This window comes from Eretmochelys imbricata, chromosome 16 (assembly GCF_965152235.1).
Source record: "Eretmochelys imbricata isolate rEreImb1 chromosome 16, rEreImb1.hap1, whole genome shotgun sequence".
Classification (NCBI taxonomy): Eukaryota; Metazoa; Chordata; order Testudines; family Cheloniidae; genus Eretmochelys; species Eretmochelys imbricata.
Window position 1 is genome coordinate 25,434,714 of NC_135587.1, and position 16,053 is coordinate 25,450,766.

The window sequence follows — 16,053 nt, forward strand, 5'->3', positions numbered from 1 at the left end:
GGTGCAGTGGGGATCAGGCAGTCCCCTGGTGCAGGCAGACTCCAGGTGCAGTGGGGATCAGGCTGTCCCCTGGTGCAGTGGGGATCAGGCAGTCCCCTGGTGCAGGCAGACTCCAGGTGCAGTGGGGATCAGGCTGTCCCCTGGTGCAGTGGGGATCAGGCAGTCCCCTGGTGCAGGCAGACTCCCGGTGCAGTGGGGATCAGGCAGTCCCCTGGTGTCTGCAGCCCCTTGGTGCAGTGGGGATCAGGCAGTCCCCTAGTGCAGGCAGACTCCAGGTGCAGTGGGGATCAGGCAGTCCCCTAGTGCAGGCAGACTCCAGGTGCAGTGGGGATCAGGCTGTCCCCTGGTGCAGTGGGGATCAGGCAGTCCCCTGGTGCAGGCAGACTCCAGGTGCAGTGGGGATCAGGCTGTCCCCTGGTGCAGTGGGGATCAGGCAGTCCCCTAGTGCAGGCAGACTCCAGGTGCAGTGGGGATCAGGCTGTCCCCTGGTGCAGTGGGGATCAGGCAGTCCCCTGGTGCAGGCAGACTCCAGGTGCAGTTCTGCCTCTCCCCGCACGGTGGCGCCCCTGCCTCCTGCACAGCCGCTCCTGTCCGTAGCTAAGCAGCAAGAGCCATACTCGCTGTTTCAACCTACCCTGCTAGGGAAAAGGCAAGAGAGTGACGGGAGCTGCAGCCAGTCAGAGAGCGGAGTCGCCTCCTCGCCGAGCGACGAGCCAATTAGAACCTGGAAAGGGCGGGGCAAGTCCGCCCCAGACTAGTGTGAGGCGGCATCCGCGCGCCCCCGGCACCGAGCGGCAGCGCTAGCGGCAGCAGCAGCTTCGCCGCGGAGCTGGCGGAGGCGGCGCGGATGGTGAGAGGAGCCGCCCGGCAGCGCCTGCCCCGCACTGGCCCGGCCTCCAGGTGAGGGGCCGCGAGTGCGCGCGCACGGGGGGCTGGGCAGGAGCTCGGGGGCTCCGGCTCGGCCGCAGGAAAAGCGCGTAAAGCCCCCCGCGGCCTGGCCCCCTTCTCGTGCCCCAGTCCCCCCGTAACGGCCGGGACCCCCGCCCGCCCCCTCCCTCCGTAACGGCCGGGACCCCCGCCTGCCCCCCCCCACCCCCGCCCCCCTGAGTCGCCTTACTCCCCCCTTCCCTGCAACCCCCGCCCCTCCTTCTTCCCGCCCCCCCGCCCTGTAACGGCCGGGACCCCCGCCCCCCTGACTCGCCTTACTCCCCCCTTCCCTGTAACCCCCCCCCCCGCCCCGTAACGGCCGGGACCCCCGCCTGGCCCCCCTCCCCCGCCCCCCTGACTCTCCTTACTCCCCCCTTCCCTGTAACCCCCCCCCCCGCCCCGTAACGGCCGGGACCCCCGCCTGCCCCCCCCTCCCCCGCCCCCCTGACTCGCCTTACTCCCCCCTTCCCTGCAACCCCCGCCCCTCCTTCTTCCCGCCCCCCCGCCCTGTAACGGCCGGGACTCCCGCCCCCCTGACTCGCCTTACTCCCCCCTTCCCTGTAACCCCCCCACGCCCCGTAACGGCCGGGACCCCTGCCTGCCCCCCCCCGCTCCCCCTTCCCCGACACGCCTTACTCCCCCCTTCCCTGTAACCCCAGCCCCTCCTTCCCGCCCCCCCGCCCTGTAACGGCCGGGACCCCCGCCCCCCTGACTCGCCTTACTCCCCCCTTCCCTGTAACCTCCCCCCCGCCCCGTAACAGCCGGGACCCCCGCCCCCCTGACTCGCCTTACTCCCCCCTTCCCTGTAACCCCCCCCCCCGCCCCGTAACGGCCGGGACCCCCGCCCCCCTGACTCGCCTTACTCCCCCCTTCCCTGTAACCCCCCCCGCCCCGTAACGGCCGGGACCCCCGCCCCCCTGACTCGCCTTACTCCCCCCTTCCCTGTAACCCCCCCACGCCCCGTAACGGCCGGGACCCCCACCTGGCCCCCCTCCCCCGCCCCCCTGACTCTCCTTACTCCCCCCTTCCCTGTAACCCCCGCCCCTCCTTCTTCCCGCCCCCCCGCCCTGTAACGGCCGGGACCCCCGCCCCCCTGACTCGCCTTACTCCCCCCTTCCCTGTAACCCCCCCACGCCCCGTAACGGCCGGGACCCCCACCTGGCCCCCCTCCCCCGCCCCCCTGACTCTCCTTACTCCCCCCTTCCCTGTAACCCCCGCCCCTCCTTCTTCCCGCCCCCCCGCCCTGTAACGGCCGGGACCCCCGCCCCCCTGACTCGCCTTACTCCCCCTTTCCCTGTAACCCCCCCACGCCCCGTAACGGCCGGGACCCCCGCCTGCCCCCCCCCGCTCCCCCTTCCCCGACACGCCTTACTCCCCCCTTCCCTGTAACCCCAGCCCCTCCTTCCCGCCCCCCCGCCCTGTAACGGCCGGGACCCCCGCCCCCCTGACTCGCCTTACTCCCCCCTTCCCTGTAACCCCCCCCGCCCCGTAACGGCTGGGACCCCCGCCCCCCTGACTCGCCTTACTCCCCCCTTCCCTGTAACCTCCCCCCCGCCCCGTAACAGCCGGGACCCCCGCCCCCCTGACTCGCCTTACTCCCCCCTTCCCTGTAACCCCCCCCCCGCCCCGTAACGGCCGGGACCCCCGCCCCCCTGACTCGCCTTACTCCCCCCTTCCCTGTAACCCCCCCCGCCCCGTAACGGCTGGGACCCCCGCCCCCCTGACTCGCCTTACTCCCCCCTTCCCTGTAACCCCCCCCCCGCCCCGTAACGGCCGGGACCCCCGCCCCCCTGACTCGCCTTACTCCCCCCTTCCCTGTAACCCCCCCCCCGCCCCGTAACGGCCGGGACCCCCGCCCCCCTGACTCGCCTTACTCCCCCCTTCCCTGTAACCCCCCCCGCCCCGTAACGGCTGGGACCCCCGCCCCCCTGACTCGCCTTACTCCCCCCTTCCCTGTAACCCCCCCCCGCCCCGTAACGGCCGGGACCCCCGCCCCCCTGACTCGCCTTACTCCCCCCTTCCCTGTAACCCCCCCCCCGCCCCGTAACGGCCGGGACCCCCGCCCCCCTGACTCGCCTTACTCCCCCCTTCCCTGTAACCCCCCCCCGCCCCGTAACGGCCGGGACCCCCGCCCCCCTGACTCGCCTTACTCCCCCCTTCCCTGTAACCCCCCCACCCCGTAACGGCCGGGACCCCCGCCTGCCCCCCCCTCCCGTTCCCCCTTCCCTGACACGCCTTACTCCCCCCTTCCCTGTAACCCCCGCCTCTCCTTCTTCGTGCCCTCCCCGCCCCGTAATGGCCGGGACCCCCGCCTGCCCCCCCGTCCCCTGCTGTGCTGCTCTCTTACCCCCTCCCTGCTGGAGCACCCCCGCCCATCTTACCCCCTGCTCTGCCCTGAGCCCCCCACTCCTGCTCTGTTCCCCTGTGCAATGGCCCCTGTTGTGCCCTGTGCCTTGCCATGTCCCACTCCCCCTGACCTGCCCCACTGGATCCCCTCACCTGTAAGTTCCTGGGGACAGGGCCCCATGCTCAGAGCTGAGCATGCTGTTGGTGCCTAACCAGAGCTGAATGATGCCAGTGAGGTCAGGGTGGCAGGGAGGACCCTGGGGTGTGTTGGCTGGAGCCTGTTACCCCTCTGCCCTTCCTGGTGCTCGTATCCCTGGCCCTCCAGGTCACTGCCTTCTCTTTCTTTCCCACTTCCAGAACAACAGGCCTGGTGGAGAAGCCTTCTCGCAAACGGAAATCCAGGTAAGATGGTGATTTCCCATCGCCCCCTTTACTTTGGTGATGGCTGACTCTGTGGATAGGCAAAATAGACCTCCTTCCACCCTCATGCCTCGTTGCCCTCACAGGCACTTCTGTAGAGCCTCCAGCTACAAGATCAGGCTCAGCCTTGGTGTAAGCAGGAGTGAAGCACATTAAAATCAAGGGAGTTGTGTCCACAGTGTGTGCAGTCAAAAAATGAACTGCTCTCTTAGCCCAGGAGACCCTGGCTTCCCCTAGCCAAGTGACATGTCTGTGAATGCTCTAGGAGAGGGTGGGGGGATTGTAAAATGGTGTTAAAGCTGCAGACCAGGGCAAATAGTGCATTGTAGTGTATGTACCTTGTGCAGGTGATAGAAAAACACACATAGGAGAAAATCAATTCTCTGCTTGGGAAGATCTTGAGTATCTAAGAACCATGGAAGTGATTCTAAAGGCAAGAGGGGATTTCTTTCCTACTCTGGAGATGTCAATAGGGAGATGCTTTTGCTTGCATTTAGCATGCAAGTTTCTGTGTCTGCTCACCCAGAAGAGAAATGTCTACAAATCCTTGCTGCTGCCTTGTTCTGTGCACCTAGCCTCCTTTTTGGAGGCTGGTTTTCCCTTGCTCTCAATACTTAATTTCTGAGGCGAGGAAATGGGATTTTATTGTTAGTCTCTGGAATATTCTCCAGATTCTGTCTGGTTCAGTGTGGATTTCATGGCTCCTTTCACTTGATGATTTCTGCTTCGTTACAGCCTCTGACAGCAGGAGTCTAAAAGTGTTAGTGATTTGTAGTGGGGGAGGTTTGACAATGGGAAACATACACAACAGTACGAATACCGACATGCATGAGATCTTTGTGTGTAAATATTTTATTCCTGCAGTCTCCAGACTGGTCAGTATAGAGTGAGTGGTGCTGGCACTTTTCTGTTTCCATCTGCAAAACTGCATTAAAAGAGGCCACAAATAATTTCCTAACTTATATGCAAGCAGCTGCTGTGATCTCACCTGAATGTTGTTTGAAGGCAAGTAGCGGAGAAGGTAGTTTGTGCCACAGTGAATTGGAAGGGTGGTTGTCTTAGAGACTCTTTCTCTACTACGGTGTGGTCAACCCTAGTGATGAGCTGCCAAAATCTTAACAACTGGTTCCCTATAAAAAATTCTGATTCAAGGCATGTGCCCCAGTATGTAGTTTTTTGTACCAACAGGGTTACCACACGTTCGTATTTTCCCGGGAGGAATTTTTAAATTTTAAAAATTCCTCCCGGATGGCAATTTAAGAACCAAAAAGCCTGACCTGTCCGGGAAAATACGGATGTATGTTAACCCTGCCTAAAGTTCTTTTTTTAAAAAGATGGGCCTGAACTAGAAATGAGGTCTGTTTCACATGTGTGGGTCCCTGCCACTCCCTGGGGGTGTGCTAGGGTGACCAGATGTCCCGATTTTGGGGTTTTTTTCTTATATAGGCTCCTATTACCCCCTGCCCCCTGTCCTGATTTCTCACACTTGCTGTCTGGTCACCCTAGGGTGTGTACATGTGTGGGTCCCAGCTGCTCCCTGCCCCCCTCATTGAAGCAGGTGTGCAGGGTTACTGCCCTGGGAACTGCAGGGCACCAGTGGACGTGGGGCCAGCTGCAGACGGGCATGGGGCAGGGCTAGCTGGAGGCAGGGGGTGCAGGGCTGGCTGTGGGCAGGGCAAGGAGGTGCGGGGTTGGCTGGAGGTAAGGGGGTGTGGGGCTGGCTGCGGGCAGGGCAGGGGGTACAGGGCAGCCTGGAGACAGGGCAGGGGGTGCGTGCGGCAGGGGCTGGCTGCAGGCAGGGTGGTGGGCGGTTACGGGGAGAGCAGCAGGACGCAGCCCAGGCCCAGCAGAGCAGCTGGGGACCCACTAGGCAGCATCGGGAGCCCCAGGGCCAGGGGAGCAGCAGCAGCAACAGGGCTCGTGCTCAGGGCCAGGCAGCAGCCTACATGGCTCCCACAGCGCAGCGCCCCCGGCAGCTGGAGGAGGAATTACATCACTTTCCGGCTGGAGCCCATCAAAGCCTCAGCGCCCCCTGCAGGGAAGCGGGTTAACAACCGGTACTAAAACTGCTTCAAAATTTAACAACCAGTTCACGCGAACCGGTGCGAACCGGCTGCAGTTCACCACTGGTCCACCCTATGGAAAAAGTTTAGGGTCCCCTTACTTTCTTCCTCCTGTGTCTGCTGTTCATGCTTTGAACTCCTTCAGTAGTTCTGTGCCTTAAGGGCTATTAAAACAAATTCCATTTTCACCAGTTGATAGGATGCTCAATGGGTTTTGGGGCTAGGCAGTACAGGCTGACAATCTGTTCAGCAAGAGAGATTTGGGTGGGGAAGGGAGATGGAAAAGCTGCATGTGTGTGAGAATTTTATTCACAAACAAACTGAAATATTTATAAATAAGCTTGTTAATAGTTTTGTGTTGTGAATTGTTGTTACTTCTCTCTCTCTCTTCCTGTTACTTACGGTAAGAATTGTGGTGACGAACGGCTTGATCTGAACCCTTGACTCAGTCCAAACTCCACTGATCCAAGGGTCTGACTCTGATCTCCTGTCATTGAGAATAGGATGTTACTCCACTAAAGTCTGTTGAGTTGCAGTTGTAAAAAGCTTTGTGGGCTAGTTCTTTCTTGAGTCTTGTAGTTAGGACTTGTCTCCACTAAGGAATTGTAGTAAAAATTTTCTAATGTAGTTAATGTAATTTCAGTTCAACTGGTGGGAGCCCTCATATAGATGGGGGGCAGACAGCTGCTGGCATTCTCAATGCCTTGCCATGTAGGCCTGCTCTGTGCTGGGTTAAACAATATAGCAATTAAATCCTCAGTGTATCCAGGAACCCTGTCTGTGCTATTTCTCCCACCAGTGCTACCAGCAACAAAGCTGAAATGGTAATGGCAGTTGTGGGGAATTTTAGCAAAAATATCCTAGTGTAGAGACAGCCACAGTGGTTTACAGAAACAGCTACTCTTGAATGCAGTTACTGAACTTACATGAACACAGTTGCATAAGAGTTGTAACTTTCATTGCTCAGTCCATTGAATGCGTAAGCGATTAGGAACCTTAGCATCACACCTACTGTAGATTAGACTTGTGGAAAAAGACATTTAATTTTTATCTGAGATTAATTGCCTGCCCCTTCCTGGCCTGCTCCCACTCTTTAAATGGTTTGGGGAATCTTTGTAAGCCAAGCAGTATTTTATTTTAATTGAAACAAACATTGAGTCACTTAGTGACAAGCAAAAGCATCATTCTCTATCAGTCAGGGCTGCCAGAATAATACAGATAGGATACACAACTACAGCAGCCAGCTACTACGCTACAGAAAATGAGGATCTCATTACAGAAACCATTTGTGAGGAAAGGAGAGTCTGAAAGTCTTGTCGCTCAAATTGTGTTACAGAGAAAACCAGCTATTGTAATGTTAGTCTTTGCAGCTGAAGAAATAAACAGTAAACTGCTGGAATTCTACTGAAAATCAATTTCCCAATTAAATATGGGAAGCATTCCTCCCTTCCCTCACCTAGACAACTAACTTGGTTAAGCTGTAACTGTAGAGGCATGTGAAGACAATGGCACCATGTTAATGTTCCCAACACCTCACGTGAAAGGTGAGATCTATATTATAACAATGATATAAGCCTATAACAGTTGGAGGGAGAAATGGGTACCTTATTTGAATTATGTTCTGTTTCTATATTGCTATTATTTATAAAGCATCCAAAGTTTTCCAAGTGCTTTACAGAAAAATAGGGAGACAGAGTCCCTGTGCTGAGGAGCTTGAAACCTGTCCCAGTTCTAAAAACACTTGGTCTGAAAAACAGCCCTGGAAAAACAACTCTTTGCCAGAGGGCTGTGCTATATAAATGTACCATTAAAATGTTAGACACTTAAGAATGATAATCTCCATGCATACCAAACTGCAAATTTTTGTCTTGCTAAGGTTTTGACTGCATTTGAAGAGTTGCTGCTTGAAAAATATCATGGTCATAGAAGTAAGCAAATAAACATACGGCACAGCCGGTGTAACTTGACTAGTACATAGTGGAGAAGCAGGCCTGGTAATCGGTGTCTACAGGAAGAACACTGTGCCCAGATGCTCGCAGGGTGGGAGAGTAAATCCCTCCCATATTTCCCTGCAGGATGCAGCTCTTGTTCCACTGAGTAACAAGACAGACATTTTTCAGAGTAACAGCCGTGTTAGTCTGTATTCGCAAAAAGAAAAGGAGTACTTGTGGCACCTTAGAGACTAACCAATTTATTTGAGCATGAGCTTTCGTGAGCCACAGCTCACTTCATCAGATGCAACTGATGCAACTTGTGCCACAAGTACTCCTTTTCTTTTTGCGAAGACAGACATTGGTGTTCTGTTCTTTTTACCATGTTCAGGATACTTGTGTGTCATTTAGATGCCACAAAAATATCTGCCTTATTCTGTTATGCATTTGTACAGTGTCTAGCACAGTGGGGCTCTGGTCTGTGATTGGGGGCCACTGCTGCACAACTTCTGCTCGTGCTGTACATCATTTTTACACTGATTTAGCTTCACTGATTTCAATGGAGTTCTGACTTTCAGTAGAGTGAAGGAGGAGAATCGTACTCTGTGTGTAGATATGAATTTGATAATCTGGATTTGTCATTTTGCTGGCTCATCTGTTATGCCTGGGGACATGAGGCAGCGGGAGAGGAATTCCAATATGAAAGAGTCTGAAATCTCCTGAGATGAGGCTAGTTTGCAAATGTTTAAAATTAACCACTGTCTAATGTTGTATTTTAAAATGAAAAGTGAAGTAAAATCAAAAGCCTGTATTATGGACGTATGTGGATGTGGTGTGGCACTCTTCACAGTGCCCCAGAGAACACTGATTGAAGGAAATCAGAGCTGTGCAGGCAAAACTCTCCCTATTAATTTCTCTGGAAATCTTGACCGTTGCAGACTCAGGTCTTGGGTCTGTAACATAGGTTACTTGTATCAGAGTGGTAGCCATGTTAGTCTGTATCCACAGAAACAAGGAGGAGTCCTGTGGCACCTTAAAGACTAACCGATTTATTTGGGCATAAGTTTTCATGGGTAAAAAACCCATGCCCAAATAAATCTGTTAGTTTTTAAGGTGCCACCAGACTCCTCACGGGTTACTTGCCACAAGTATGCAAACTCCACTCTTGGGTGTGACTTCAAGCAACCCGCTCTTCTACTCTGTTCTTAGCCTAGTTGTTCTGGCATGAGGGGGCAGCATTAAGGAATGGTCTGAGTGTGTGGGAGCAGCACAGAGGGTCAAGCAGAGGTCTGCTTCCATAAAGTATGCTAATTAGCTGCTACATAAACATTACCTTGCTATTTACATGTGGCAAGGGAGCCCAGTAGGGTCCTGTAATTGGACTCAGTCTGGTTCCCTCAGGATGTTGGGCAGAAAGGGAAGAATGTGATCCCGAAAAGCCTCGGTGGGAAGACTTACTCTTTTGAAGTCTTGTTAATTATTACTGTTGTAATAGAACAAAGACCAGACGCTGAATTTCGTGATATAATTAAACCTTTCTTATGATTGCAGAAACTGGAGCACAGCGATTTCTCTGCTTGGTCGTAAAGAATTGGTCTAGAAATGATTTCTGATCTGGAGAGTGAATCTCCAGGACACTGATATACTCTGCACATGATTCTCATACATTACTTTCTCCCCTCTCAGACGTGGAGGGAGGGCAGCAAACCAGTCTGACAGCTCTCCTTGAGCTTGTACTATCTTCTCCTGTCTTAATGGAGACAGTTCCAGTTGGAAGGCAGCCACCAATACCCTTGCTGAGAATACTAACAAGATGTAGGATGATATGATTACTGCCCTCTAGTTCAGGAGCTGGCCTGACATGCCACTTGGGCTATCTAGGCAATAATCCAACTTGCTGTGAGTACATCTCCTCATGATCTACGCAGCATTCACACCATATTATGTGGTATTATAGCAGCGTCTCTGGATTGAACTAGTGTCTGTATATCAAAGGGTTAAACCGTCAGTAGCTTTCTGAGGAAGCAAAAAAACCTATCCTTTAACTCAGATGCTTTCCAGGAACTTGGCTCATGTGAGAGGCATGTGTTTTTCCACACTGCTTTAGGTGATGGCTTAGTTCAAGGGGCCCAGAATTGGCTCATTCAACAGTTGTTGGCAACTTGCCACCTAATGTGCATAAAATAGAACTGACTGTGGACCCACCCCCCCCAACTCTAATGCAGAGGGGGAGCTCTGAGATCAGATTTGCCTTGCTCTAGCTCTGCTATGTGGGTTGAACTGGGCATGCTGCTTAGGCTGTAGAGATTGTGAGAAAGCCCCATGGACTGTATTGAGCTCTAGGGCTGCATTTTGGTGGTTTGTCATTTTAAGGTGCTCAACTGTTGTACTTCAGCCACCTATCTTTCTGCCTTCTAGCCTGTTCCCCCTTCACCCCTTGGTTTCATGGAGTGCTCCTGACCTGTGCAGAGTAGTGGTTTATTTAACACTACTACTGTGATCTTGTGGCTTGTGTTTCCTTGAGCATGTGGCAAGATACACTACTGACACTTCGCTGCAAAGAAACCACAGAATAGTTCAGTTTGTGAAATGTAAATACCTTGGCACATCAACCTTCAGCAGAGGATGGTGTTTGTTTTTCACAGACTAGATTGCTCAGACATTCTTTTCTGTCTTTCACTTAGCAGCATCCTAAGTTAGCATTTATGATTATTGGTATTGCAGTAGAGCCTAAGAGCACCAGTCATGGGTTGGTACCTTGTTGCATTAGATCAGGGGTGGGCAAACTGTTTGGCCTGAGGGCCGCATCAGGTTTCAGAAGTTGTATGGAGGGCCGGTTAGGTGAGGCTGTGCCTCACCAAACAGCCAGGCGTGGCCCCCATCCCCCCCTTGCTTCTCATCCCCTGACAGCCCCCCTGGGACTACTGCCCCATCCACCTGCCCCCCTGCTCTCTGTCCCCTGACCACCCCTGGACCCCTTGCCCCTGACTGCCCCACTGGGACCCCTGCCCCATCCAACCACTCCTTATCCCTGTTCCCCACCGTCTGACCGTCTCAACCTCTGTCCAACCCCGCATGCTGCCTGGGGCACTGGTGGCTGGCAGCGCGGCTGCACCAGGACAGGCAACCACGCCACCCGGCTGGAGCCAACCATGTACCATGCAGCACAGAGCACCAGGTCAGGCTGGGCTCTGCAGCTGCGCTGCCCCAGGAGCTCACAGCCCCGCCGCCCAGAGCTTTGCACCGGCGGTGTTGTGAGCTGAGGCTGCAGGGGAAGTAGAACAGTGGGGGAAGGGGCGGGGGCTAGCCTCCCGGGCCAGGAGCTCAGGGGCAGGCAGAATGGTCCCGCAGGCCGTAGTTTGCCCACCTCTGCATTAGATGCTGCATGAACACATGAGATGGTTCCTGTCCTAAAGACATTAGGATGTAACTTAAATTTCTAATGTAGTGCAGCATTGGATGTGGTGTGACACTTACAATGCCTGTGTTCAAATTGCTAGTGACAGGGCAGAGCACTCCTTTCCAACCATTTTCAGTAAGAACATCCTAAATCAATGTGTTTTTAAAACCCCGATCTCCTTTGAACCATCCACTGGGGCTTCCTGGGCCTCTGATCCAGAAGCTGGCTGCTTCAGTGACTGATTTATTTTTAAACATGCTGGTTAAGTTGGTATGAGGGAAGAGCAGGGGACCTGCTGTGGGGACTTTGGCTCTTTTTATTCAAGATATAAAAGGGATCATGAACTGCAGTGAATGGGAGAGCATGGAGCACACAGACTGGACTAATGTGGAACAAATTGCCAGAGGCAGCAATGTAAGGAAGAGAAAGTGTATGGGAGGCAGCTGGCTAAATCCTTGCATGGGAAGTGGAAAGGATGTAGCCACGTATAGGGGATGTGGTGGTGTGTAGGCAATTTCATTTCATTCTGGGGGAAAACCAATCCAGAAAGGGCCTTTTTTCCAACAGGCCAGGGTGCGGAGACTTGGTTGAGGCTGAAATGTCAGAGCTGACTCCCCGTTCCTGAAATTAAATTAATTAAAATATAAAAACACATAAGAGGCAAGTTAGGCCCAGCAACAACTTGTCTTGGGACAAATAAGGTAAGGTGAGCTGTGAGGATGCTGGATCTTGGCTAGAATCAGCTCTGTGGTGGGAATGTGATGCAAAGTGTAGCGTTGGAGGGGGCTCTGCAGGTCCTTTGACAGCCCTCTTCAGTGGGTGAGAAAGGGAAGAAATTTAGAAAGGAGACATTCTCTTGCAGTTTTTGGCAGGTCTTGAGTTATAGCTAAATAAACAAACCAGCATGTGCTGCACAGGTGAGAGTCTCCACCTGCTAAGGGTGAGTTGCATTCTGCAAGACACGGTCTCTTGGGTGTTTGTCTGGAAACTTGAGCTCATGTTTACTTGTGAAGCAGGAGAGCTCTGATGCTTATGTGTTGATTTAAATGGAACACTTGAGGTGAAATAGCCCTGGCAGGCAGTTGTTGTTCAGAATGACCTGGCCAGTAAGAGTTTTTCTCTTTTTGAAATAGAGAAGCCAAGTTCTCATTTGGAGCTTCTTGCAGAATGCCTTTTTAGAAATAGGTAAATGTGAATGTACTATTAATAACCTAAAATACAGCATAATGGGCTCAGAATGATTAAAGCTGCTTGGACAACTTCATGCTTGTACTAGCTTCTCAGTGACTGTGTTTCAGATTTATCCATGTGTGCTGTTCTCTGCAGTCTAGATACAATTCTATAACTAGCACTCTGATCTATTAAACAGTTAACTTGGCATTTCTGATTATAGTAACAAAGGAAATCAGCATATCAAGCATCTTGTTAGCCATGGCTGATATAAGTTGTTTGATGTTGCGTTCCTTGGATGCAACATTACAGAAGTGCTCTGAGCCTTACATACACTGATGTATTAGCCTTGCTACCTTTTTGTGAGGTAGGCCATTACTATCACCGTCTTATGGACAGGGAAAATGAAACGGAGAAATGACCTCTGGTCACGCAGTTAGTTGGGGCAGAGGTGGGGACATTGAACTGTTCTAAAATCTACAAGGGCATGGTGACCGGGAAGAATCAGTTCAATTCACTACAGATAATACTTCCTTTTGTTTATTATATCAGGTAATTTTAAATACAAAGCTTGTTTTGATAAACCTTTTCTAGGTTTGTTTTGATAAACCTTTTCTAGGTTTGTTTTGATAAGTTTTTTTGTATTTTCATTGAGTTCTAATTACCATCCAAAGAGAACTTGACATACATCACAAGTAAAAATTAATTTAGAAAATAAGAAATCCATCATTTACCATTTTCTAACATCATAAAAATGTGAAAACTCTTTAAGAACTTACATTTATTCAGATTAAGCTACATAATTGCTTAAATAATATATACCTTATCTGTAGTACAAACTTAGTTTAAAGGCTGTATTTAGTTGTAAATCAACATGTTTTTAATGAGAATGCCCTTTTGTTTGGGAAAACAGTACAAATGTAAAACATGATTAAAATTGATTTAAATCAAGGTTTCCTGCTTGCTGATTTAAATCTGACTTACACTGCTTTGATTTAAATCAGTCCTCACTGTACTGAACTATGTTAGCTTTATCTTCTAATCATTAGACATACACTCCCTTTTTGCCAGTGTCTCTAGTCTACCACCAAATATATTTCCTGGGTTGGAAGGGAGGCTAAAGTCTTTACTCCAAGTCTCTCATGGAGGATTCCATGTTCAATAGAAGAGTGTTCCTCTCGGAAGAGGGTGCACCTGGGGGGGGGGAAACGGACTTTGGTAGAGTGAAAGGTTCCTGGAAGCAACAATAATTGAGACACCTTTCCTATAATGTGTTGGCGGGTGTCTGTGCATCTCATCCTCGTCTCTTCAAACCAGAGGAGGAAAGAGCAGGCCTGTAGAGAGAAATTTGAGGCTCCAGTACATCATGTTCACTGGGGCCTCACCCCTCCCATTTCACTTTACTTACACAGTTGTTACAGATGTTTGAGGGAACCCTGGAGCTTGGGGTCCTGGTTTAATTGTGTTCTCCCCTCCCCTCCCGCCTGGAAAATGACTTTAAAACCAACCAGGACTAAAGGCAGAGTTCCTGTTTCTGCTCTCTTCATGGCAGATCTTACCATTTTGCATTGCACATGGAAATTGTAGCTAATTTGAAATGTATCCTCTTGTAAGATCACACATACAATTTTCCATGTGGGTGAGTAAAGCAAAATAATGATTACAATGCTAGATAGCAGTAATTATAACAACAACCTCTGCAGTAACCACTTCGGTGGCAGTCTTGTCCCCAAAAAAGGTAAGAGGAAAGAAAATCGTACAATGTCTGCAATGGGTAAAACCAGTCCTATGAGGTTCTGAGCTTTTCTCAGTTACATCACGTGGGAGAGATGTATTGCGGGGAAATGGATTTCCCCTAAGTCTAGCAGCTTAAAATATATGAGACACTAAGACTTTGGTAGTCCAGGTTTAAGTGTATCTTCCTGTTGCAGGGAGTCAGGACTGGAGTCTGACTTGAATATAGCATTCTTGGGGCCCCAAAAAATTTCAGTGCCACTTAAACTTCCAGCTTAAAAATAGTATTCTTCCTGCCAAGATGGGGTATGAACGGAAAGCTTTGGGGGTGACTTCAGAAAGATTCAGCTGCCCACAAATAGGTTTATTCACAATGAACTTTAATACCAAAGTATGCAAAAGATTTCTCAAATGCAAGGACCCAACACCACTGGGAAATGGCTGTCTCCTACTCTGGTTAGGATTCTCTTGTTTGCCTTCCCACAAGTCCTATTTCTAAACAGTACAAATTAAAATAGTCCATTAGGTTGCCAGTGCTTCAGAGAGTCTGTAAAGGCTTTATTTTCTGATTTCGTAGCAATGACTTCCCTGCAACCTTTCTTTCCGCTAGTGTCACCCACACACTCTTCGCAGAGGGACCTCTTTAATACCAGGATCTCTACATCTAGCATAGCTCTTTGAATGAACCATCTTGTAGAATGAGGGCTATTACAACCAGGTTATCCATGCCTTACTTTCCTCCAGGAGGCGATCCACTTCCCCGTCCCATGGAAGGGCCTTTTTACAATTTAAGCATTGGTGTTTTGACAAGGGGTGTGATCCCTGGAACGGAGGAACTAGCGACATCCTTGCATTTGTGCACAGTTGTTGTTCGATAGGCCTTGCCATAAGTCCACTACAGCAGTGGTGCTACAGTAGTGGTTCTCCACCAGCGGTATGTAGAGGTCTTCCAGGGGGTACATCAACTCCTAGATATTTACCTAGTTTTCAACAGGCTTCATAAAAAGCACTAGCAAAGTCGGTACAAACTAAAATGTCATACCGACAATGATTTGTTTATACTACTCTATATAATACCTATTGTCTTGCCTGCGGACTACATCACCCACCTAAAGGAACTTTTCATAAATGATTTTTTTATTCATTTGTCATTTTGCTGTGTTTTCTGATGGTTTTTTTCCTTTTGCAGACTTTTACGCGTATCTTTCTCTGCTGTATTCTTCCCAATCATATTTGATCTGCTTACTTTTACTTGTTCTTTACTTTGTGTCAACTATTGTAAATGATCCACTCCACAGATTCCTGCTCAGTGCCTTAGTCCATTAGGTTTAAACAGGACAGAGTGATAGAGCAGTCTACGAGTCTATTCTTGTCCATTTGGCTCAGAGGCAGTGTCACCTGAGCTCGCAAAATACTCCGCACTCTACTACCCTAGTACCAATACTGAAATTAGTCGTAAATAACAAAGCACTTGAGGTAAGTGGAGGTTGTCGAAAGTCAATTTATTTAGTGAAAAGACTAGGAGAAATTCCTGGTCTAATCATGTAAAAATTAAAAAACAAAAAGTGATCCAGTGCCCCTGCAACTATCATTCTGAATGGTAGAGAACAATACACAGGAAGTGAGAACATGTGTCTCCAGAAGAAATAGACCAAGTGCGTCCCATCAAGCTGATTTCCTGATACTGTTTTTGTTTTAAAAGTCAAATCATAAACTTAGGGACTGTAAATCTCACTTGCTTGATCTTTCCCCCATGTTGTGTAAATATCATTGGTTTTATGAACTGTGGTAAGAAACCTTATGGGATTAGTAGAAACACAGATTTGTAATCTATTATGTCTTGGTCTCTAATTCTCTAGTTTTGTACGTGGGTCAAAATGTTACCATCCACTAAAGTAAAAAGAAAAGGAGTACTTGTGGCACCTTAGAGACTAACCAATTTATTTGAGCATAAGCTTTCGTGAGCTACAGCTTACTTCATCGGATGCATACTGTGGAAAGTGTAGAAGATCTTTTTATATACACACAAAAAGCATGAAAAAATACCTCCTCCCACCCCACT

General features: G+C 50.6%; 1 protein-coding gene across 1 annotated transcript in view; it reads left to right on the plus strand.

The window, feature by feature from the left end:
• The first annotated feature begins 796 nt into the window (after positions 1-796).
• Positions 797-16,053, plus strand: part of SCAI (suppressor of cancer cell invasion) — a 107,725-nt gene continuing 92,468 nt past the window's right edge. The window contains exons 1-2 of the mRNA XM_077835682.1: positions 797-900; positions 3,631-3,675. Of these exons, the coding sequence (XP_077691808.1) occupies positions 848-900; positions 3,631-3,675 (98 nt within the window). The 5' untranslated portion in view covers positions 797-847. The remainder of the gene's footprint in view (positions 901-3,630; positions 3,676-16,053) is intronic.